Source organism: Thalassophryne amazonica, chromosome 23 (genome assembly GCF_902500255.1).
Source record: "Thalassophryne amazonica chromosome 23, fThaAma1.1, whole genome shotgun sequence".
NCBI lineage: Eukaryota > Metazoa > Chordata > Actinopteri > Batrachoidiformes > Batrachoididae > Thalassophryne > Thalassophryne amazonica.
Genome location: NC_047125.1, coordinates 30,997,621 through 31,023,643, shown reverse-complemented (window position 1 = coordinate 31,023,643; position 26,023 = coordinate 30,997,621). Strand labels below are relative to the sequence as shown.

The 26,023-nt window shown below is 40.4% G+C and overlaps 1 protein-coding gene across 2 annotated transcripts in view; it reads right to left on the bottom strand.

Moving 5' to 3' along the window:
• si:dkey-172j4.3 (diacylglycerol kinase delta) overlaps positions 1-26,023 on the bottom strand; it is a 129,415-nt gene that overhangs the window by 22,275 nt on the left and 81,117 nt on the right. For both annotated transcript variants that reach the window (XM_034164290.1, XM_034164291.1), the window contains 10 exons: positions 16,793-16,903; positions 15,963-16,043; positions 15,653-15,757; positions 11,997-12,129; positions 10,434-10,540; positions 10,172-10,297; positions 5,097-5,199; positions 4,376-4,535; positions 3,863-3,971; positions 241-380 (listed from right to left, as the gene is read on the bottom strand). In XM_034164290.1, the coding sequence (XP_034020181.1) occupies positions 241-380; positions 3,863-3,971; positions 4,376-4,535; positions 5,097-5,199; positions 10,172-10,297; positions 10,434-10,540; positions 11,997-12,129; positions 15,653-15,757; positions 15,963-16,043; positions 16,793-16,903 (1,175 nt within the window). The remainder of the gene's footprint in view (positions 1-240; positions 381-3,862; positions 3,972-4,375; positions 4,536-5,096; positions 5,200-10,171; positions 10,298-10,433; positions 10,541-11,996; positions 12,130-15,652; positions 15,758-15,962; positions 16,044-16,792; positions 16,904-26,023) is intronic.

Sequence of the window (26,023 nt, the reverse complement as noted above, 5' to 3'; positions counted from 1 at the left end):
GTCATAACAGAGATCACAGACATGCAGCATCCAACCTACATTCTGCTTATCTGTGATCTCTCTGCTGGCAAAAGACAGAGCGACAATATAGTTTAAATTGAGGACAAATGCATTCTGAGAAGACACTCCAGTCCTTCATTAGTCATTATGTTTTCACTCACACCGAAATTTGCAATAGAAAAAAAAAAATCCACAGACACAGCAAGTTGCCATCTGCCACACAAGTCCTCCAGACCCTACCGGTCTAGCATTTTGGTGGTGGCTCTTTCCAGCTTCTCCAGGATCTGAAGTAGCTGGGCATCATCATCGCACAGGCCTCCCCAACCGAGAACACGAGCCAGATCGTTCCCTGTGCCCAGGGGTAGCACACCAAGCTGACACTACACAAAGAGCAAGCAAAAGAATGCAAGATCAAACACAGCAGGACTGAGGATCAAAATACAAAGAGAGGGCCATCTCAGGGTCTTCTTCACAAGTGAGGGAACAAGGACAAAGCTGATCCTATCCTGCTTTGCCATGCCCAATCTCAAACTGGTCCAAGGTTTTACCAAGATATAATCTGGAAGAACAAGTCCTATCACAATCTTCTGAGGAGCAACAGCTGCACATCTGGCCTATATATTGGCAGGCACACCCACATGTCCATTTATATCATGCTCTCTTATTCTGTGGTACTCTGTGATATTACATATTCCATAACTTCACCTCCTAATATGAAACTAATCTCAGCAGAACAGCACTACACTCAGTCACGTCCAAAGAAAAGTCGTATTGTGTTGATGTGGACATGCTCGACCCTGAACGTGGAGTGCTGTGTGAGTGAAGAGTAGCAGGAGAGAAGGGGAGGGGGGATGTCATGCTCAAACACGGTCCAAAGCACCTGGGCCGAGTGTAAGTACAGCCTCAGGGACAGGCTGAGATGCTCTGACATCCAGAAGAAGCACACAGCACAACTTCTGCTCCTTCACATTGAAAAGAGTCAGCTCAAGTGTTTTGCAATCTGGTGAGATGCCTTCTGGACACATCTTACAACTTATTTATTTATTTTACACATTGAAGCGGGAAGAAACCCAGAACACAAAGAAGTAACTATTTTTCCCGCCTGGTTTGGGAACGAGCTCCCGGCAAGAATTTAACTTACTTGTGGAACACCTGAGGCTGCAGCCATCTTGACAGGTTAAATTTGGACAGATAGTTGTTTATTTGCCATGTTTGCCCGAAAGTCACTTCTGCTCAACACCAGATCTGACGTGATTTTTTTTTTTTTTTTTTTTTTAACCAGGTATTGAATTTGGTAAGAATCATGTAATTTCACTGGTATTTAATTTATATAGTGCCAACTCACAACCACCGGCCCCAAGCCTGGAAAAATGAGGAGGGTGTCAAGCTTAAAGTTTGTCAAATCTCAGTCACATGGGGTGTGCATCCAGTACACTTAGAGCGCCAGTCCCAAGTCTAGATAAATGAGTACAGTTGCGTCAAGAAGGGCATCCGGCACAAAACAAGCCAACCCTTCCATGCAGACTACAAACTGAATTTCCATACTGGATCGGTCGAGGTCCGGGTTATCAATGACCTCCACTGGTGCTGTTGCCCAACAGGGTGCTGGTGGAAATTGGGCTACTGCTAGGGAAAAAAAAAGAAGAGGAGGAGGAGAACATGTCCACAGACAGCGGGAGAAGAAGAAAACTAAAAGGGTGGAAGTGAGAGTCAGGACTTTGAATGTTGGCAGTTTGACCGGTAAAGGGACAGAGCTGGCTGATATGGAGAGGAGAAAGGTAGACATACTGTGTGTGCAAGAGACCAAGTGGAAGGGAATTAAGAGCTGGAGCATAGGGGTGGGTACAAGTTGTTGTATCATGGTGAGGACAGGAAGAGAAATGGTGTCAGGGTCATTTTAAAGGAAGAGTATGTTAAGAGTGTGTTGGAGGTTAAGTGAGTGTCTGACAGGGTGATGAGTGTGAAGTTGGAAATTGAAGGGGTGATGATGAATATCAGTGCATATGCCCCACAGGTAGGTTTCGAGACGGAGAAAGAAGACTTCTGGAGTATGTTAGATGAGGTAGTAGAGAGTGTGCACAAACATGAAAGAGTGGTGATAGGAGCGGACTTCAGTGGGCATGCTGGTGAAGGGAACAGAGGTGATGAGCAAGTAATGGGTAGATATGGTATCAAGGACAGGAAAGTGGAAGGACAGATGGTAGCTGATTTTGCAAAAAGGATGGAAATGGCTGTGGTGAACACCTACTTTAAGAAAAGGGAGGAGCACAGGGTGACATAAGAGTGGAGGAAGGTGCACACAGGTGGCCTACATTCTTTGAAGGAGATGCAAGCTAAAAAAAAATTGGAGACTGTAAGGTGGTAGCCGGAGAGAAGGTAGCAAGACAGCATAGGATGGTGGTTTGTAGGATGACAGAGGTAAAGAAGAAGAAGAGAGTGAGAGCTCAACAAAGTATCAGATGGTGGAAGCTGAAGGAGGAAAACTGAGGGGAAGCAATTTTGGACAACTGGAAAAGTACTGCAGATGTGGGGAGGGAGACAGCTAGGAGGGTACTAGGTGTGACATCTGGACAGTGGAAGGAAGACAAGGACACTTGGTGGTGGAATAAAGATGTTCAGGAAAACATAAGGAGAATGTTTGGCAAAAAAAAAAAGAAAAAAAAAAGAATTGGGATAGTTGGGAGGTGAAGAAAGTAGGAGTACAAGATGTGGCGTAAGGCAAAAAGAAGTAGCAAAAGCTAAGGAAAAGGCTGACAGTGAACTTTAAAAGAAGGTGAACAGTAAGGAAGGAGAAAAGGACTTGTACCAATTGGCCAGACAAAGGGATAGAGCCAGAAAGGATGTGCAGTAGGTTAGGGTGGTAAAAGATGCAGATGGTAAAGTGCTGACAAGTGAGGAGTGTGTGCTGAGAAAGTGGAGGAAATATCTTGAGGAGCTGATGAATGCGAAAGAGAGAGAGAGAAAAGGCTGGATGATGTGCAGAGAGTAAATCAGGTAGTGCAAGAGATTATTAAGGATGAAGTGAGGGCAGCTATGAAGAGGAAGAGTGGGAAGGCAGTTGGTCCAGATGACATTCCAGTGGAAGTATGGGAATGGCTAGGAGAGATGGCAGTAGAGTTTCTAACCAGATTGTTTAAAACAATCTTGGAAAATGAGAGGATGCCTGAGGAGTAGAGACAATGTGTGCTGGTTCTTATTTTTAAGAACAAGGGTGATGTGCAGCTCAAGCACCGAGGAATTGAGCTGATCAGCCACAGCATGACTTTATGGTAAAGAGTAGTAGAAGCTAGGCTTAGAAAACCGGTTAAGCAGCAAAATGGTTTCATGCCAAGACAGAGCACTACAGATGCAATGTTTGCTCTGAGAATACTGATGGAGAGGTATAGGGAAGGCCAGGAGGAGGATTAGGAATGAACATATCAGAGGGACAGCTCAGGTGGGACAGTTTGGAGACAAAGTCAGAGAGGTGAGATTGAGATGGTTTGGACATGTACAGAGGAGGGACCCAGGTTATATCGGGGGGGAAAGGATGCTGAGGATGAAGCCACCAGGCAGGAGAAGAGAGAGACCAAAGAGGAGGTTTATGGATGCGCTGAGGGAGGACATGCAGGTGGTTGGTGTGACAGAAGGTACAGAGGACAGGGTGAGATGGAAACAATTGATCTGCTGTGGCGCCCCCTAATGGGAGCAGCTGAAACACAACAAGATTCTCTTGACAGACGGAATTAACAGAAAACGGAAGAAGCAGAGTTCTTAACTGAAAATAAAAAAGCAGCCCATCTTGGTTCATATTGGTATCAACTCTTACATTTTTGGTATCGTTTCAACCCTCTTACGTTCACCTGCTCTTGTTCAGTCTCACCTGCTTATGAATGTTCAGTTTGTCCAGTTCTGAGAGAACCCAGCCCACACTGCCATCTCCTCCACACACCAGGATACGAAATGTCACAAACTTCTGGAAAAGGCGTAGGCTGGGAGAAGAGGTGAGAGAGTGATTAAAGGAAGGAAGAAGTACAAGAGAAATTACAATTTTATACCAACACAAGAAAAAAGTTATGTGAACAGGATCCTGTTTTGCCCGGGGTCCCAGCACATCAGGTATGAAACACCATGTTGATTTGGCACAGGATTCTCTCCTTGACACAAATCCAGATGGACAAGTAGAATGGGAGCACTGGTGGCCTTGAATCAAGGACCTTCTAGTTGGGAATCGATGTGCTATTGGGTAGCATGGCACCATGCTACCAAAACTAGCATTAAATCAATTGTGCGAAACTAGAAAATTCCACTTGAAATTTCTGCTGATTCTAAATGTGGGACTGAACATGTGACCAGTTTCATGATAATGACAATTAAGAAAAACATTCCTTCATACCCAAGTTCTGGTCCTCCATTCATCAGGTCAAAGACTTGAGCTGGGTTGAGGAGCTGCTTGAACTTGCGGAGGAACTTAACGCCCTGGTTGTCACCGCTTTTGGAATTTACCAGAACTAGAAGAGGGCTGGCGCAGGAGGCTGAGGTTGCCTTCCAGAAACCTAAACAGAAGGTTTTCTTGATCAATAAATACCTTTATAAAATAAAGATAATGCAAAAAAAAAAAAAAAATCAAAACATTTAGTTCAACCCCATGTAGGAGTAGAAGAACAAAATATTTTGTCATAATCCAGGTGTCTGATAAACATTTTCCCTGAGTTTTAAAGAGTATGAAAACTCAAAATACAGCATATTTGTGAAGATGCAGCAATGATTTGAAAGTGATAATCTGCACAGAGCAGTCATCCCCCCGTGCTGAGTTGAGATGTTCAAGTGTTGACATTGAGAGAAAATAAATTAATAAAAAGTATACCAGTTTTCTCCATTATTTAGGCAGAAAGTGTTCTCAGGGTACATTAAAACGGCTACCGTAAATTGTTTTTCAGAACAAAAACATGAGGAAGGATGATAATTTGCTGGGAATTTAGAGTCTGTTGTGCGAGAAAAATGGAAAATGCCAGTCGTGATGGTGCAGCGTCTGAACAATAAGCCGGTGCTGAAAAGGTGACATTCGTGAACTGGAGTCTTGCAAAAGCAATAAAGAGCTGCCGTGCGTGTCTCACCGTCTGAGTCGATGCTGTTAAGTGCAGTAGGAGGGATGATTGACACTCTGCACTGTCCCAGCGGGCACACCTTCCCCATTTGTTCCTTACAGCTGTTATGCACCTGCGCACACAGTCAGCGGCCTCCACTGTAATTCTATGTTTCAATAGAAGCAGAAAGGTCATTACATCCCTCTAAAACTCACGGAAGACCGTTCTTTACCCTTTGCAAAGACCACTTTGACGCATGTGGGTGTGAAATTGTTTGTTGATGGACTTTATATCGTATGCGCTCAATTGACCCGACAACCCAAAAGGGTCATTTGTTTGTGGATTTAATTATTCCATATTTGTGAGAAAAATTGCTGGCAGTCAAGAAATCATTTCAATAATCAAATTTCCACAGAACTAGCTTTAATGCTTTCATACTCCCCTACAAAGTGCATTTGTACAATTCAACACATACCATATAAGTCGCAGCTTTAAAAAAAAATGCCTCTTGGGGCAGGGTGGGGGTGGTGGGGGGAAGAAGGCACATAGAAATTGTACTGGAGTAAAAGTCATGCTTTTTTCTCCTGTATGTCTAACTGATTTTTTAATGAAGCATTTACTTGGGGATGGGTTTACTAATACATACATAGGAACTCAGTAGTACATGTGCACACTACAGCATGTGCTGTTATGTAAAAACTAAAATAAAAAAAAAAGCAAGATGGACAAATAAAGGGGCACTGGACAACATATTGAATGCTAGATGCAGTTTGGACAAAAGGAATTAATCACATGGACACAGACAGAGAGGTGAACAGAAAAAGTTTTACAGGAAGCCCTCAGCTTGTGGTACGTACCAAAAGGATGTTTAAATTCCAAAAATAAGCAGGATGAACAAGTAAATGTGCACTGGACAACATATTGGTTGTTATATGACACAGATGAACATAGGTTGCTGGCCCACAGTTTTGGAAACAATTAAAACCGTGGGTACGTTTGAATTTGTTTTGTTTTTTAAAAATCAGCTCAATTTGGGATGCTGAATTTGTTGTACTGTACTTTTATTATTGGTGTCTATTCTTTAAATATTGGAGTATACTTTGTGTAGTGTGATGATTCCTATGAATAATATGACTAATAAAGAATGTTATTTTTCAGTACGTAAGTTGTACTGGAGTATAAGTTTCAGTACCTCCCACACTAAGGACAAAATAAACTGCAATTTATACTACAGATGACTTAAATACTGAGCAGAATAAAACTAGAACTATGGTGTCTAATTTTTCAAAGTGGAATTATGATTTCAGGAAATACAGTGCTTCCAGAAGGTATTCACAGTGCTTCATCTTTTATGTTACAGCCTTATTCCATAATGGATGAATTTCATGTTTTTTCTTCAAAATTCTATGCAGAATATCCCATAATGATGTGAAAAATTTGAGATTTTTTTTAATTTATTTATATATATATATATATAAAAAAGTAAGACATCGCATACATAAGTATTCACAGCCTTTGGCGTGAAGCTAAAAATTGAGCTTACTGATCATCTTTGACATGTTTCAAACAGCCCAGACCTGAATCCCACATCTGAAAATGGCTGTGAGGTGCTAAAAGATAGGTGCACCAAACTTGTGGCATCATATTCAAGGAGACTTGAGGCTGTAATTGCTGCCAAAGGTGCATCAACAAAGTATTGAGCAAAAGCTGTGAACACTTATGTACATGTGATGTCTTCATGTTTTTAATTCATGAATTTGCAATAATGACATAAAACAAAACAACTTTTTCATGTTGTCATTATGGGGTGTTGTGAGTATAATTTTGAGGGGGAAAAATGAATTTACTCCATTTTGGAATAAGGATGCAACATAATGTGGAAAAAGTGAAGCGCTGTGAAACCTTTCTGGATGCACCGTATTTATTCATTTCAGGACATGCATTCTCATTTAAAAGCAGAGCACATCATTCAGACCTGTGACACATTTCAGACAGCACAATGCTCGTCAGGTCTAATCATTACAGTATACTACTTATACTAGTATAGTATACGGTTTTTGACTGCCTGCATTCAATGAGGGGGAACAACATCCTGTCTTCACAGACCGGATCACACTACCTCTCCATATGGTAGGATAAGTTTGGCTTATTTTTGTCGATGACTTATGCCCATCACCAGATAAAACAGTGGAAGCAAAATTCAACAAGGATCTGAAGGGGGGGTGGAGCTGTGCTGCAGCAGCACAGCTGACAGTCAACACATACAACTGACACAGCTGTTAAAGTGTCAGTTTTTCAGACTCATTAAAACCATCTCCCTTTTCCATGTGAAAGTAGGACGTCATCAGCAAAGGCTTTGAAAAACAGCACAGGTGCCTGAGCTTCTAAATGAAGCAGAGAATGTTTTTGAAGCCTGTTTTATGACACATGTAAGTGAGAAAAAAAATAACTATTTGTTCTGGAGTTATGTAGTTCAAACTTCTCAAAAAAATAATAACCTCAAGGTTTGGGAGGATCATTTTAAAAAGTTCTGTCATCTCACATCCATGTAATGGCCTTGTGGTGCCTGTATGTTTGATTTTTCTTTCAAGCCTTTAGTCTAGCTGTAAATAACAGTTGGCATGGTTAACATAACACCACTTGCAGATGACACTATCTAGCTGGAGGCGGTCAGGAAGCGGAGTTCGGCTCAGCACCCTGGTGACAGGAATTCATCAACCCACTATTGTTTTTTTTATTTAAGACTTTTTTCTGCGGCTTGAAGGCATCTTTGCTGCTGTTTGAAGTGTTTAACTCAGGGGTGCCCAAGTTCGGTCCTCGAGATTTACCTTCCTGACACACTTAGTTGTCTCCCTGCTCCAACACACCTGAATCCAATGAAAGGTGCATTAAAAGCCTGCTAACGAGTCTTTCATTGGATTCAGGTGTGTTGGAGCAGGGAGACAACTAAGAGTGTCAGGAAGGTAAATCTCGAGGACCGAACTTGGGTACCCCTGGTTTAACTACTCTGATCATTCCGGAGAATTTTCCAGTTCTTGAGTCAAAACAAATGTAAAAAATAATTGTGCTGCACATTTCACCCAAGTTCATGGCTTCTCCTGCATAAACTAACAACAAAAAGGGACGTAAACAAACATTGTGCATTTCCTGTCCTATTTATGAAAGGAAAAAAAAAAAAAAAAAAAAATCTACACCCTAATTCTCCAAGGCCCATGTCTGTCTTAAAAAAAAGTACATATTCCTTTTAATACTATTTTATTTATCTAAAAATAAATGTCCAAGGTTCATTATTATGTTAAGATATCATCACATCTGACAACAGATGTTAATTTACAGAAGAACATCAAGGGATTTCTAAACAACCTTTTCTTTGCTTCAAAATATATTAATTACGTTTTCTAATGTAAGAAACATTTAACTTCAATATGCACAGTAATTAGACAATCTTGAGTTAAAAAAAGACATTTTTAAGGATTTTATTTACAAAACCGCTGTGTATAAATTAGCATTTCTGATGCTCATCTGACACATTTGTCCACTCTGTTGCTATGAGCGCACACCACGCTCAATGTCGAACTCACTACGGGCAAAGTCCAGACCAAGCCAACTTTCACCGCTGTGCGCTGTGACGTATCTTTGCACATCCAACAGAAACAAGGTTCTGCTACTAACCTATAAAATTATTCATGGACTGGCATCCTCCTACCTAGCTGACCTAATTAAACCTTACGTACCGGCCCAGGCTTTACGTTCTCAGGGTGCAGGACTACTTTGTGTCCCTAACGTGAATAAGAAGTCTGCGGGTCACAGAGCTTTCGTGTATCGTGCCCCTGTTCTGTGGAATGATCTCCCTGTATCAATAAAACAGTCAGATTCTGTGGAGACTTTCAAGTCCAGACTTAAGACGCACTTATTTTCCCTTTCATATGGCTAGCATACTGGTACAGTTTTGTTTTACCCTTTTTACTCTTTTAATTCATTTATTAGTAATTGGAGCAGGCTGCGGCCTCAACTTTACCTAAATTCTGGGTCTTTTAGTGAAGTTTAGGGCTAGTGGCCAGCAATCACCTAGTATTTCTCTGTTTTTCTTGTTTAATGCTGACAAATTATACAGTATTTCTTGTCTTTCTGATGCCTGATTGTTTTTCTCTCTCTCTGTTTAAGGTGCAGCTCCATCCAGAGATGGGAGTTGTGTTCGTGTTGGCGATCCTCCTGTCCTCTGCGCCAATAGCATTTCTTGTATATTTGTCCGTGAACTGTTCTGTGAATTGTTCTGTAATTTATGTTTTGTAGCATGGCCCAAGCAGAGGGTCACCCCTTTGAGTCTGGTCTGCTTGAGGTTTCCTCCTCAGAGGGAGTTTTTCCTTACCACTGTTGCTCTGGAGGTTGGTAAGGTTAGACCTTACCTGTGTGAAGCGCTTTGAGGCAACTCTGTTGTGATTTGGCGCTATATAAATGAAAATAAATTGAAAATTGAAATTGAAACGAGGCATACAGGTCAAAATATAGTTGTGGTGCATTGCACAAGCTGGGTTGTTGCACTTTGCAGTGCGACTCTCCGTTTGCACAAAGCTTCTCATTAAAAATAACGGATTTTAGAGCAAATGTGCACCACGTTTGCAAGCTCAGTGTGAAAGGGCCTTAATTCACCAGCCAGTGGCCAAGATGTAATTACATCTTTTTATCAGAGTGACATATGGGTAAATTGCAGAACTAAATACAGTGCCGTTTGCAAAAACTGCACTCAATGTCTGGTCAAGTCTGGAAGGCAAGTAATGGATTTTACTGGTTTTCTGCAATAGAAAAAGGTTGAACTCCGATGGATGACAGCAGTTACACACTTTTAATCAGCATCCAGGAGATGATTGTTTAAAGGACCCAATGCTTTTGTCTGATGGCAAACTGAACATCATCTGAATCAATGGGCTTCATTTTGTATTTAAAGAGGGCATGAAGTACAACAAAAATCAGACTTCATGTTATCAATGTTACATAAAGATTTGACAATGTCAAACCCAAAGAAAAAGTATGTCCCAGAAGTGTCTAAATGACAGTGATCTGACATAACAGTTTTTGACTGACAGGCTGAAATCTGTCTCACTTACAATGGCTTTGCACCACAGGCAGCGCCAGTCCTGCAACCGCCGCACGCTGCCACAGTTCCTGTCGCACACCACACATTTGGCACTAACGGGCAGATTCCCTTCCAACCACTGATGGGGCATAGACACCTGCAAGTGGGCGGAGACAACATGGCACTTTCCAGCCTGATTCTCAAAAAACGCAACTCAATACAGCAAAATTATTCACATTTATGGAAATCAAAGAGTTGAGGGCTTTTCTGCGCACTGCAGGTGTGTCACTCACCCCATCCTCATCCTCAATGATGTCACTTCCTATCGAGGCCAACGTGGTCCATTTGCAATTGTTGGTAGAACGGACCGCGCAGCGTTTATGAGCCTTGAACTTACAAACTGCAGATTACAGATGAGTAGATATGAGAAATGAAAAACTGTTTAACTGCAGCAAACATTTAATTTAGCAAAAATGGTCTTAAATGTCTGAAATAGGTTTTTTTTAATTTCCTGTGCGTGAACATGCTGATGTGCAACAAAGTGCAAAGCTGATAAATAGCATGATTTCATTTGATTTGCATACAGTGCATCCAGAAAGTATTCACAGCGATTTTGTTACGTTACAGCCTTATTCCAAAATAGATGAAATTCATTTTTCCCAAAATTATTCACACAATACCCACAATGACAATGTGAAAAAAAGTATTTTATAGATTTTTACAAATTTGTTAAAAAAAAAAAAACCCTACCAAATCACATGTACATAACTATTCACAACTTTTCTTAGTTTTTTTTTTTAATTTTAAATACATTTACAAAAAAACCCTCTAAAATAACTTTTTTCATGTCATTATTGGGTGTGGTGAGTAGAAATTTGAGGGGAAAAAAAATGAATCAATTTTGGAACAAGGCTGTAACATAAAATGTGGAGAAAGTGAAGCACTGTATCTTTTCTGGTTGCACTGTACTGCTGCTGGCTCTATCACATTATCACCCGCTATCAGTTACGCAATTAGTCTGAGTAAATCACTCACAAAACTGTCTCCACTCCAACATGTAAAAGTTTGGACAGCCCACACAATTTAACACTCGTTATTTGGGATCTTAGCAAATCAGGCCCCAAGTGTTTAGTCAAATGCTACAACAAATTTGTTAATCATTTGGTAATTAACAAGCAACACTAGCAAAATGTAATCCATTTCAGCTTTAGCAATATGTAGATTTGCTTACATTTCTTTTTAAAATGGAATGTCACAATTTGTGAAGTGAAATGAATTTTGCACTGCAGTCATTTTTCACAGTGGACCTCCCCCCCCACCTTCTGAACATTTCATTTAATGTAAAAATATCCATGGGGACTGCTCCACTGAATATTTAATTTACTCAAGTGGATCTGTGCAAAGAAGGCAAAGAGTTATATCACATTTAATTCAAATTTGCCACACGAGAGCAGCCGAATGTAGACTTCCTTAGGTAAACAAAGCAAGAACAAGCAAGAACATAAATAATTTGCACGTCTAATGCACACTGTGAAATGTTAATGCCTTTTCACAGTTGAACATAAATCCTTCTTATGCACATTAATTCTTATTTGCGCCCAAGAAGAAAGAAAACTACTTTACCCAACCTCCCTCACCCGGCTGTAAGAAGCTCTAAAGCCCCTTCTTGATTCTGGGTTTTACAATCCCAAAATCATCTCGATGCTTTTGTCCACCTTAGTGAGGTTGTTATTTGACAGAACAAATTAATATTCTTCAACTTTTGCATAAGAAAATGTTCAAATGTTGAGGGCTGTGTCTTTAAATGTATAAAAGCACAACTATTTGCGCAACCGAGTGTGTGTGTGTGTGTGTACCTTCACAGGACAGGCCGTGGGAGGTGACGCCTGGCAGAGCCTCTCTGCAGACGTTGCAGAAGGTTGGCCTGGCGTGCGAGCAGGCGTACCAGTTGTGCATCCCAGAGAAATGCTCCACGTTAAACTGACTGGCCTGGGGATGGAGACGTATGAAAGGAAAGAACAATGACACCGGCGCTGCACATTAAAGTGGCTTCTCTGACAGAAAGATAAGAACCATCAGAGGGTTGTGTCAAAATCACTAGCCTGGGGAAGTAGCAGATACAGGAGGATAAGACTTTTTTATATTTCAGGCTGAAGGAACATGAATACTGAAGTATAGGATGATTACATTAGCAGTACGTATTAAACTCTGTGGCCTTGGGAGGAAAAGTAAAGGCACAATAACAACATTCATGGAAGAGTGTAGTAGCCTGGGGAGAATCCAGGCAAACAGAGGCAAGAGAAAGACCAGATGATGCTTATAAAGACAGCAGGACACTGTTAGGACATCGGCGAAGTCTGCAGGGCTTAAAGAGGGAAACAAAAAACCTAATTCCTCCTTTTGACAGTGATTTCATAACTTGCATCTAAAGCAATTTCAGCCTAGCCTGCAGCGCAACCACGTATTAATGTTCTCAAATAAGAAACTACATCATGTGGAAAATCAAAGCAGAACTCAGCCAAGCCCAAAGCACACCATCCTGAACATGAAGCAGCCTTCCAACCAGCCCTGCCTGCCCGCTGATTTGGGGTCAATTACAAAATACACAATAACAAAAAAACTGCTTATTGAAAAAAACTTTTTTTTTTAACTCTTGACTATCAAAGGAACAATTCTGTAGAAAATGCAGTAAAAATATGCAAAAACCTTCACCGAAAATACAGCACAGAGGTGCATAGAGTAAACGTGCTCATCTCCCAGGTTCCAGACTGCTGGAGGACAGAGCTGTGTTTGGAAAAACCAGAACAACATGTGGATCCAGGGTCAGTCCATCTCAGATCAACCAATGAGTTAAACCTGACCTCCTCCAATTTTTATGAAATTTGGAATATAGGTAACTCAGCCAGAAAAGCCAGAATTTCAAATTTTAACTTGATCGGACCAGTAGTTTGAGATGTCGCAATTTTTTTTTTTTTACTTTTTTCGAAAAAAAAAAAAGGGTGCGGCTGCCAAATTTCAAATTACTGTAACTCAGCAACCACTGGTCCGCTCCAGGCCTGTGGATGATAGGAGATATGACAGGATTGACCACTTCCCTATTCTGTCAGTGAAAGGTCCATGCAGGATGTGCCAGGATGCACAGACCTCTATCATGTGTCAGAAGTGCAATGTGAGGCTTTGCATTGTCACTGGTCAAAATGCTCGCAACTGTTTCCTCAGCTTCCATTACCAATAGGATGTTGTTAGTGTAAAAGCTCCAGAAAGAAGATGTTACAGTTAGAACAGGAGTAAGATTGTTTCTGTACATACATGTTAGTTAGCTTGTTGTTTATAGACTTGTTTCCGGTGCTCAATACATGTGAATCATCATCAATTGTTCAAGATTTTCCAACTTTTTAAAAAAAGCTGTGCGCAAGATTTGAAAAAGAGTAGCTAATTAATTGCCTGTAATATGTTTTCAAAGTTACAAATTAAATATTTTAAAAGTTGGGAAATTTAAAATTCATACCCTAAATGGACAATGCATCTCTGGGGATACAGAGTGTAAAATTGAAAATAAAGATCATATTTTGATAAAAATCATGGAAGTGTGTTATTATAATCTTGATACATTAGAAAATAGCAATTAATTAAAAAAAATGTATATGTCATTAACCATTTAAGGGTTAAAGAAACCATGGAAGTAATATGAAGTAATATTAATTCCATGAAGAAATTAAAAACTTGAAATGGTAAATAGGTTTGTGAAACTCTGGAGTACTTACATTTCTCACATGTAGAAATCATTAAGGAAATCGGAATTAGGACTCTGTTCTTCCCTTGTTTTAAGGAAACTAAAAACTTTAAATGGTTGTTGAGGCTCCAGTTTCTTTGTGCAAGCTGCTCACAGCATGTGACCAGAGCCTTGAGTATACTCTATGTTTCAGATTAGAAACACTGACTTCTTCCTGGAAATGGCTATCACAACATAGACTGCCCAAAAAACATAGTTAGCAGCCAAATGGCAAAAAGTAATCAGAAAACCAGACTGTAGTGTAAACATTGATTAGTATAAGGCTTGTTTAGAACTGTTAAAATTGCAAGGTGGTACCACAGCTGAATGACATACATACTGGCTCTGTATGCACATCTTCTGCACTCTGTATATACACAGAATTTACCAGATATCTTGAGGTAGCCATATATTTTATACCAGTTTGCTCAAGTATGAAAAAGAAAACCCCTCCAATTTTTTTATATGTTGTAGTTGACATATAGGGCTACATTTTTCATTATGGGGCTAAAGAGGTTGGGCGTGTCCCTCTGTCAATTTCAGGGTCAAAATATAGGTCAAAAGGTCATCCAACTAAAAAGTATCCAAATGCACAAAACAATGCCAGGTTTAGATTCCTTTGGTTCTCCCCATTACAGAAATGTCTTGTTTTTTAAAATCGGACAGTGGTTGCTGAGTTACAGTAATTTGAAATTTGGCGGCCTCACCCTTTTTCGTGAAAAAGTTAAAAATGGAAATTGCGATATCTCGAAAACTACTGGTCCGATCAAGTTAAAATTTGAAGTTCTGGCTTTTCTGGCTATGAGTTACCTATATACCAAATTTCATAAAAATTGGAGGGGGTGAGGTTTAAAAATGCCATTTTTTGGTGATTTGAGATGGACTGACCCTCCATTGCCAAACCTCCAGTGGTAGCCCTGAGCAAAATGGGAGCAGTATAACAGTATCTCACTGAATGTACAATAAGTAACCACTGCATTTAAATTCGACAGAAATAATTACTTTAAAAACAACATAATGTTAACTGAGCAAAAAAATTCTGCTGGATTTACTTGTTCTGTAAAGTACTGACATATTTCTGTTGTATTTTTTTACAGAATGATTCTAGTAACCATTCTGTGCTGGTATCTTTTATACTTTGGGATATCATGACAAGTAGAACATTTACTCCACTTTATGTGTATCCCTGCATAATCGTTTGGATTTTAGATTTTGTATACTTTTATTATCTATTTGTGCTATTATTCACGTTACCTGTTGCCACTGTACAGCACCTGACTTCCCATGTATTTATCTAACATGTATTCAGTCTGGGAGGTCTATTTTTGTGGTATGAGCACTCCTATTTGTCATAAATCTTCTGTTTTTCATGTTTAATGTCTTGAAGCCTGTTGCAAATCAAATTTCCCTCAGTAAAGTAATAAATAAAATAAAAGATTGTGAATCATTTATTTAAATATTCAGAAATAAAATGTTCATGCTGCCAAATAAATTCCTTTTTTTTTATTACTTAAATGTTTAAGAAAAAAAAAACTAGACTTTTTTCTTTTACTGTTTTTGTGATATACGATACACTTTATTGTCCCCAAGGGGAAATGTCTTGGACTTCAAGTGCTCTGCAGCCATATTCTGGCAGACAAACACCACGACTCATACAACATCAACCCGGTGGCCTTGGGTGGTAATAACAGCTACAACACAATAAATAGAAAGTGACTAGACATGGGGGAAAACACTGACCTCATACGTTTCCCATTTCTGAACGGATTTGAGAGCACTTATCCAGTCCTCCATTTCCTTCCTGCTCTCCGCACACAGCATCAACTTCCGAAACGGAGTGATCACCTGAGAGAGAAAGAAACAGAAAAGTAAAATCAGTGAAACAGTGAATGTGGAAATGCTGAATTTCAGAAAAAGAAAACCCACCCTGGGCTGAAATCTAAAATGTGGGGGTGCCGTTGTGCCACTTTAAATAAGTTCTGCCATTAAAAACCTAAAACAGTTACTATTATTTTTCTTTCAATTTTCAATTGTGAGATGTTTTATTTACTGTGAAGCTGTTGTTGATGTTCTTGGTGCTGGTCTCAGCCACGCTAGCATCTGATAGGTCCACCTCATCAAAGATCAAGGACTAAAGAGAGGAGGGGAGAATGTAAAAAAATACAATTACATACGTGTTTACGTACATTATATCAAGCGGCTTATTTAATCACTCATTTTAAGTTTTAGAACAAGTGCCAGTGGACTCATTGATCTGTGTATAATCATTTAATTCAAAATAAAGGTTTTGTTTGTTTCTAACCAATAAACGCTCATGTAAAGACAAACTGCCGTCTTTGTGCAGCTGAAATTTTAGAACTGTATTACTTTACTAAGTAAAACTGAACTGAGTTGGGAGCTGACAATCGTATTGCTTTTACATTGAGTCACATGACCACACTGGTATCAATTCCCCTGTTGGATAAGTGAATGGCTACAATGCCGCCACTTCCAGGATTTTGGCTCTGTAGCAGAACCTATTTCAGATAAAACAACCAGGATATTTGTTTGCATGGAAACCATTAGCCTTTGAGTGTAGTTACAACCCCTGTAGGGTATTTTTTAATCTGGCCAACTGTTGTGGAGGGAGGTTTTCTTCACCTTTTTATGTTACTGGATACTGAACAGATGAAGAGGCAATAAAATAGCCATAAAATGATTTAAATTCCTGCTTTCACTCAATGCAAAAGCAAACACTTTCAAATTAAACCTCTAAGTCTCCACTTAAACAGCTTATAGTTGATTTAATTTCAAATAATTCCTGCCAGCACACAGAATCATAAAGATGACATAGGTGTCATTATTTTAAAGCTGCTGAGGTAATTTCACAAATCTCTGTACCTTACAATCTTTGGCATAGTAGAGGGTCCTCCCTCGTAGTTTGAAGTACCTCCTCTTCCACCGCTGAAAGGAACTCGTCTGCTTTAACAAGATTCCCTCCTTCACACTTTTCTGCAGGAAGCAAACAAAAAGGTAATGGTGGTTAAGAAGTGGGGAGCTGAGAAAAAAAAAAGGTCACATGTCAAGCCCAGACCCCATCCTCTAGATGACTGACGTGACACATTCTTCAGAGTCTGCGCACATATAGAAGGACGTTATTTGAGTTTATCTCGTCTCAGTCAGAGCAGGTTAAGGAATTGCTCGACTGTGTGTGTGTGTGTCTTCATGCTTCAATGTAAACCTTAAGAACCTGTTCAGCCTGCCAGTAAAAATCTGATTCATGTGCACATTACATTTGAATCTGATTCCATGATGCAAGTCTGAATAGCCAGAAGTCATAAAACTGTTTTTTCCCCAACTCCAATTCAAGCCTCATCTGTAGGCGTTTTGAAATGAGATTCAAATGGATTTGTTTGCAAATCTGTTTTGGGCTGAACGCTCAGATACAACTTGCCAAATAGTAATATGTGACAATTTCAATATGGATGACTTTCATTACTATAAAAACCAATGTGGATAAGACGCACAAGGACTGCAACATGGACACACAGACTGGATCTAGTCACTTGCAATATATAATGTGGACAGCCAATCAGTGAACTCGGATTTAAAACAGACATGCAATACATCAGATCTGAACTGGCAGTGTGAACAAAGCCTAAGACCTCTGACAAGATAAACAGACTCAGTAACCAGGAATGGGTAGTAACTGCTATGTGGGCCATCTGTGTGTATCGTCCCACCTGAAAAGGAGAGAATGGCTATCCAAATGGACTTATTAGACAGGGTTGAAGAATCATGTTTGCTGGCCCTTAATGACACTGACGGAGTAGATAATTTGTGAAATCAGTCAGTGTTAAGCCAAATGGAGCCAAAACAGAAAATGTAAAGAGTTTCCAAAACAACATTTATTTTTAATGTTAACACACACCCCCCACCTTTAAAATCTCCAGAAACATCCCAGTGAAACAGGTGATTTTGACACTGCAGCTGCACAATAGTGGACGGGATAGGTGCACATAAGGGCCAACTTGTGCACTTTTGAAGGCAAGCACCAAAATTTCCATATTACCTATTTAAAAGGGTGCCGATTTCAAAAATAGATGGAGACAAACTGTAAAATTAATGGATCAGCAGGCTGATCAGCGAAAACGGAGGGGTACCACGCCGGCCCGGGCTCTGCGTTCTCAAGGTGCAGGACTACTTTGTGTCCCTGGGGTGAATAAAAAGTCTGCGGGTCACAGAGCTTTCTCTTATTGTGCACCTGCTTTGTGGAATGATCTCCCTATGGAGATAAAACAGTCAGATTCTGTAGAGATTTTCAAGTCCAGACTTAAGAAGCACTTATGTTCCTGTTTGTATGGCTAGCATACTGGCAATGTATGTTACTATGCTTTTTACCCTTTTAAATTCATTTATTAGTAAACGTGAAGCTTAGGGTGAGAGGCCGGCGATCACATTATTTCTTCTGTTTTTCTTGTTACTAAATGCTGATAAATTATACTGTATGAGGTCTATTAGAAAAGTATCCGACCTTATTATTTTTTTCAAAAACCATATGGATTTGAATCACGTGTGATTGCGTCAGACAAGCTTAAACCCTCGTGCACATGCGTGAGTTTTTCCACGCCTGTCAGTTGCGTCATTCGCCTGTGAGCAGGCTTTGAGTGAGGAGTGATCCAGCCCCCTCGGTGGATTTTCATTGTCAGGAAATGGCGGAATGATTTGGGCTTTTTTTTCCCATCAGAATGTTTTCAGAAACTGTTAGAGACAGGCAGCTGGAAACCATTTGAAAAATTTATCTGGCTTTCGGTGAAAATTTTACGGGCTTCACAGAGAATAAGGACTGTTACTACAGCTTTAAGGACGCTTGGCGTGCCGCGCTCCGTGCCGCCATCGAGAGCCACAAACCACCGGATCATTTCTAAATGGATGGCTCTGTGGAGACGGGACCGTCGTGTGCACTTTCTCTGGTTATCACAAGAGCTGGACAGCAACCATTTTCCGGCAGATTTCACTTTTAACAAGAGATTTTGTCATGGAAAGCCGAGCGGAGACTTCGCGCTTCTCGTATTTATTGTCTTTCTGCCACCAATTCTATTTTTTTTTTTTTTCTCTCTGTTTAAGGTGCGGCTCCATCCAGAGATGGGAGTAGGTGTCTTCCTCTGCAGGCCTCCCATCTTGTGCACCACCATGGACTCCCAAAATTTCCTGTATTGTCCACTGTGTTGGTAGCATGTCCTAAGCAGTGGGTCACCTCAGAGTCTGGTCTGCTTGAGGTTTCTTCCTCAGTAACATCAGAGGGAGTGTTTTCTTACTACTGTCACCTGTGTTCTTGCTCTAGGGCTTGGTAAGGTTTGACCTTACTTGCGTGAAGCACCTTGAGGCAGCTGTGTTGTGATTTGGCGCTATATAACTGAAAAAAAAAAAATGAAATTACTTCCATTTTCTTAGCAGTAAAGGAAAAAAGGAAAATCTGCTTCCTCCTATCTAAACAATAAATGCAAGGTGTTTTGGTTTCACTTTTTGAGTTCACTTATTTGCTTCATTTCATATCTGTGGAATGACTGCCAGTGTGAAATTCTCTGGAGACAATGGGCCAATGTTGTCATGTGACTGGCATTGTGCCTCATTGTGAAAATAGGTCATGTGACTACCAATGTGATGTCATAAGTAGCACAACCTTAGCTTTGCTGGTCACAAGAGGGACAGTATTTTATCTGGCTGGTTTTCCTCAATTGTGAAATACATGCCAAATAATTCAAAAGCCTCAAAACAGGCAAGTAAGATATTTAAAAATATTTAATATGAACAGGAGACTATTCACTATTTAATGTACCGAATTCAAGGTTCCGGCAAGTGTTGGCCATCTTGAATTTCAAATTTCGCAAATAAGACACTCAAAATGTAAAGCGAGTGCCATAAACGAATTCAGCAACCTAAATTTCGGTACAGGACATGTATTACAATAGTTGATATGATCATCAGTTCCCAGGCTATGACTTGAAGAATTCTGCAGATGGCAGAAATCCGCCATATTGGATTTATGCACATTGGACACAGACGCACTGGTCAGATCACTTGTCTCAGTCTTTATTTGGAATCAGCATACAATAAAAATCCCTGGACACAAAATTTCACAGTTTGTTCCAAAAGTGCACAACTTTTTCACCTATCCCGTCCACTAACAAGACACAAAATCAGAGAAAAAGATATATCACCCAAAACATATATAATTTAAGGTTTTTACTACTTACACATCAAAGTAGACTCCCAGTATAATGACAGATTACATCAAATGTAATCATATCTCCAATCCTGCAAGGAATCAGGCCCAACACAGTACACAGTCTAATCATTGGGCAAGTCAGCGCTTCAGTGACATGTATGAGGAGAAGAGCACTGTTTGACACACTGGTGGAGCATCAGATCTTTAGGCAGCAAGAGTTTCTGGTCATGCATACTGGTATTACAATTCACACAAAGGAGCTCTCAAAATAAAACTTAGAATTTCCAGGGTTAGGGCCACCCGGACCCAGACAAGACATTAAACAGACTTTACCACACCAGCTCCTTAATAGAAATCTGTCACAGCTGATACCAGAATTTCCAGACAAATTCAAGGTACAAGAGCAATTTTCTCCAACGTAGATTAATCATCATCTCCGGCCTCCTCCTTCAACTCCTTGCAAAAACAAAATGAGACAAGTACCCATGGACAATCTCCTGTTGTGTGCTTATATAGGTGAAAGGTTAACTCTGGACACCACCTGAATCCTATTCTTTACATGATACAAGCACCACATGACAAAACACCTCAGATCGGAGACATGCGAATCCTGTGGTTCTTGATGTGCCACTTACAAAGCTGTTGTCATCTGGTGGTTGTATGTTGTAACTGCAACTGGCTCATAATACTAAGCAGGTTTGATTTTTTTTTTTTTTTTTTTTGACAAAAATATGACTGGTGTGATTTTCTAAGACATGTGACTTAGCCAGTCCATAAAAGATGGATTATGTTGAGGTGGGCGGCTTTTCCTTCAATTTGAGCTACGATTATTAGGGTTGGCATGGAGATACTCATTTCTTGTGCAAGAGTAAGGCTAATTTGATGGACCCTGGTATGGGGCAGGGACAAACTGATGCCTTTACTGATGCTCCCTCAGCATTCCTGCACGAGTCGGGATACCAAGATTCAATAAACATGACAACCTCCGCGATAACAGAATGTGTGCAGTGCTGACGCATACACACATACACCATGACACCCACCAGTTCATCTTTTTGGAGAATTAAACAGATGAGGAAGCTAGATAGGATTGACCAGAAATGTCTTAATGGGATGTTGTTGGGAGGGGAAAAACCCCCCCCCAAAACAAAACAAACAAAAATCATACAATTCAAGATAACGTCTTTAAAGTTTGACTGTATGTTTGTCCTGGGTGCAACATGCCTCTTGCACACTGTGCAATGGGACAACCATCCCAGCAGTCAACAGACCTTAAAATTTAGGTCACACCAAAAAATGCGCACAAATAATCACTAAAAATTCTGAAATGTTATTTTTAAAAAGTCTGAACAATAAAAGTCGATAAGTGCGCAGGTGAAGGATAAACTACAGCTGTCTATAGAGGTTTTGACTTGCTGCAGATTCTTTACAGTTGCCTGGCATTTTCTTTTTCTTTTTTGGAGCAAGCAATGTGGGATTTTATTGGAGCAGGGTAAAAATTGACCGGAAGGAAGACGCAGTGGGTGTTAGCGGTGGGGGGAGTGTACATTTCTCAAAGCAAATCTCCAATACTTTGAACTTTGCGTGGTGTGAAGAGTCACAGACATAATAAAAAGGCACACGGAATCCAATCTGAGCATTCAGACCATAACAAATTTCTAAAAATTGCAGAGATGTGTCATTATTATATATAGTATATGTTGGTATTTTCATTGCCAAGTTATTGTTCACCTCTTGCATTATACAATACTGGAGCTCCTGTATGTAAAAACCCTCAAGGAGAAATTCCTGCACATGTGCTTCACTCAACACCATAATGCTATAACAGCTTAATTATTACCCTGCTGCCATTCTCCCTACGTCATCAAACAAATCAGCTCTCACAATCTGTGGTACAAAGACAGATACCAGCAGCAAACCCTGTAAGCAAACAAAGTGCCCTAGAGTATAAGCTATTTCAGTACTTATCTCGGCTGAATTCTTTCTTTCTTGTGTTTTTTTAACTTAAATTTTGGGGTACTAAAAACTCAACCCATGACTGACAGACAGCAGATGGCTCAGCAGCAACACTGGGAAGGGTCTCAAGATCCGTTTGTACTTCAGAAATCTGCACCAAGAGAACTCCGACAGGCAAAATACTCATGACACACAAACAGGAAACAGGAAGCCTAGCATCTTGTGCCAAATTATAAATTAATTGTTCGACAAGTCTTTGCATCAGACTTACCATTTGCCAAACAATGCATTTTGTGTCCAAGTGCCGATAGTGTAAAATTTCAGTTAGCGATGTCCAAAGGTTTTCTTCTGTACCCATAATTGCTACTGTACAGCAATAAAGAATTTCTAAGTGACTCACTGTGCTTCGACATTCATGCAACTGCCAAGCAGCACATTCAAAGAACATAACCTACGTCAAGGACAAATAGTCTGTCAGCAGGGTAACTGGAGATTTTTGTGATGTCATTTGACAATAAAGCTACACTATGTTCTGAAGCAGATGCAAAATCAAATTAGATGTTTGCAAACTGAAGGCACATCCCACCTGATCAGAGCTTTCTGAGAAATTCTGCTGAGAAAAAGATATCGGCAAAAACAAAACTTTTTCATAAGATCTGTTTTGGCCATGCAGCATTTATGAGACGGAGTCCCGAGAAAATGTGTCCGCCGTCTTTTGGCTACATAGGTTTGCTTTGGCCAAATATCAACCGTGACAGTTTCAGAATAAAGGACAATACTGTAAAATGCTTTGCAGAGCATTTAGGCACTGGTGCATTTGGCACAAGTAGCAAATTGAGAAAAGGAATATGTTTCAGTACTCGGCGCACTTTTAATGGAATCACTCAACACACCACAAATAAAATACTAAGATATAGGCCATTCAAGAGTACAGTCCTCAAAGTATGTGCTACAACCCAAGGATAAAACAGCGCTATAGTGCCCTGAACAGTTCTTTTTTTGATGCAACTGCCTGTGGTGCAACTGATACAGGTGCTTCTTGTATTCATAAATGTTTTCTGCATTTGAAAATGTTGTGGCCACGCTTAGCCACTGTATTCTATACAACTCTCACAACAGCCCATCTGAGTAAAACCAAACCGAGGAAGACCAAGTCTCATTTCGTCACAATGTTCAAGATGCAAACAAAAGGACTGGTTGGAGAAACTATGATGGATGGCCTCATGGTACAGATCATACAGCAGGAGGAGGAAAGTAGAAAGAGAGCTGTGACAACAAAGTGAGAAGAGAAAAACACAGAGGTGCAGCTCAGACATTTCAGCAAACAGGGAGAGTCAACATGAAAGAGTTGCAAACAAAGGCAAAGGCAATGCCTCTGGAGGAGCCTCAGAAAATCCACAAACTAGGTGTAAAGGTCTCTTCTGACACAACTACCTGATACTGGGAAGATAACGGCAACTATTCCACCAACTAGGAGTAGCCGTGATTACAACAGCAACAGTGAGAGGAGCCATCAGTTAAGATGCTAATGAGGGTGTTTTTGCGCAACAAAGGCACTAATGATAGAGCAACTAGCGATAATAGTTGAAGGAAGTGCAGTAGGCTACACTACAACTACTCAGGATGATGCAAACTAGATGTGATTCAGAGTGGTAGCTGCTTTTATTAATGTAAATAAAATGATTAATTCAAATGCACAGACAAACATGTGAGGTGACAGCATGAGAAAATATTATTCCACCAGACAGGACAAGGTTTGGGTATGGAACAGCACCCACTTGGTTTATCAAAAAAAAAAAAAAAAGCCCAAGAATATGAAGAAATGTATAGAAAAAAAGCATTACCAAGTTTCTGGTGGGGCGATGTGGAAAACAAAAAATCCAGTGATTTTTTACATTTGACTTTTGTTTCATTGCAGACAGTATGAACCAAAGATCTATTATGGTTTTTTTTTTGGTCAGCTATAGGTTCTTCGTAGGTCCTATTTAAATTGTAAATGGACTGCGTTTATATAGCGCTTTTCAATATGAATCAGAAGCGCAAACCACTTTACAATGATGCCTCACATTTACCCATTCACACAGACACACTCACATACCGATGTCAGGGTGCTGCCATGCATGGCGCCCACTATACACCGGGAGCAACAAGGGCCCCTAGTGATTTTCTGGTCAGCCTGGGGTTCGAAGTGAGGATCCTCTGGTCAGAAATGAAATACTGCTTGTGCTGTGTGCCGTTAAATGGTTGTTCGTATTCTCCAGAGACATCAGCAGACAAAAAAAAAAAAGAAAAAAAAAAGCATGCAGCGTGTCCAACTCTGTGTGAAGGTCAAGCTCCGCAGCAGCTTGTGGTCAAATGCTACAAAGACTCCTGATGATGCATTCTGCCTTCTCTCATTTCCTCTCATCTTCCCGCTGACTGGGAGATGTTGTCAGACAGATGAGTGCGTTCATTAGAGCAGAACTAATTACATCCCAACAATCAGCTGCACACCAACACCACAGAACTGTGAAGTGGATTTGCACACAAGAGTGCATTAACACAACAGAAGGCACACAAATGCGAAGTACGTCCATGTGGATCAGACTCACTCAAATCATTTCTGAGTCAGCTGTATTTAACGGCCCACTGACACCATCATCCACTCCAAGTTACTCACACTAACAGTTAAAAAAATTACAGGAAACGCACTTCTGTCCTGCAGAGACGTCCTGTTGTTTTCTGAAAGTCATTTTATTTCCTGACCTTAAGTATTTCCCTGAGTAAACTATAGACATTACGTAGACATTGCATCATAATGCGAAGGAAGCCTTCCAGACTGTGCTGTCAAGTCTTACAGAAGCCTAAAGCCCTAGGTGGACTGACACTGCCTAATCTCTTGTACCATCATTGGGGAGCAAATAAGGAATCTGAATGACTGGGCTCGATATGAGGATACTGGGTCTCCTCCATTATGGCTGGTCACAGAAGCTAATTCTGCTCATCCACTATCACCTCATTCTCTCATTTCTAGTTACACAAAGGACGTAGTAGTGGCCTCGTGTCTTAAAACCTGATTTCAATGTAGACGTCATTTTGCCAGCAAATCACGTCTTTGTTCCATCTTTATTGGATAACACTTTCTTTACGTGGGATAGGCTGGGTAGAAGAACCTCGAAAGATTTGTGTCGACGCTTATTTTTGCTTCTTTTCAAGAGTTAATCGATATATATTTTGCTCCCTAAAAGTCTTTATTTCCCCCAGGTACCTTCAAATTTGACAATGTCCGCAGCTTGTTTCCAAAATTTTCGGCCCGTCCCAACCCCTCCGATTTTGAGATGTTTGAGAGGCCTCTCCTCCTTCTATATATTTAAGTATTTCTAACCTTCCGGGTTCTTCCACCGTGCTTAAAACTGTGTGGGAGACAGGTCTGTGAGTGTTGATCCCAGATGATATTTAAAGGGAAGTTTTGAAGAGGGTACACAGATTCTCTCTGCTTGGTAAAGTTTCATGCAATGCTGGATCCTACATCAAGCTCACTATACTCAAGATCGGCTTGCAAAAATGTTGGACACCGTGTCTCCTCTGTGCAAATGATGCTGTCAGCCCACTGCAACTTCCACACACACGTTTTGGAGCTGTCCTTCCATGATGAGGTCTTTGAAATCTTTCATACGTTGTCCAGTGTAACTGGTATAGGGATATTGCTCCTAATGCTGTTACTGCCCTGTCCCGGGGTGTGGTCTGCTTCACTGACACTCTCTCCTGCCAAAAACGGCCTAATAGCATTCACAACTCTACTGGCCAGGAAGCTAATATTGTTATACTGGAAATCTCCAGCACCACCCATCTATACAAGATGGATTAAGGAGGTCCTTTATTTTCTCAAACTGGAAAAATATTAGGATGACTGGCTGGCAATGTATCAAGTGAAAGGACCTGGAATCCCTGTCTGTCCTATGTCCACA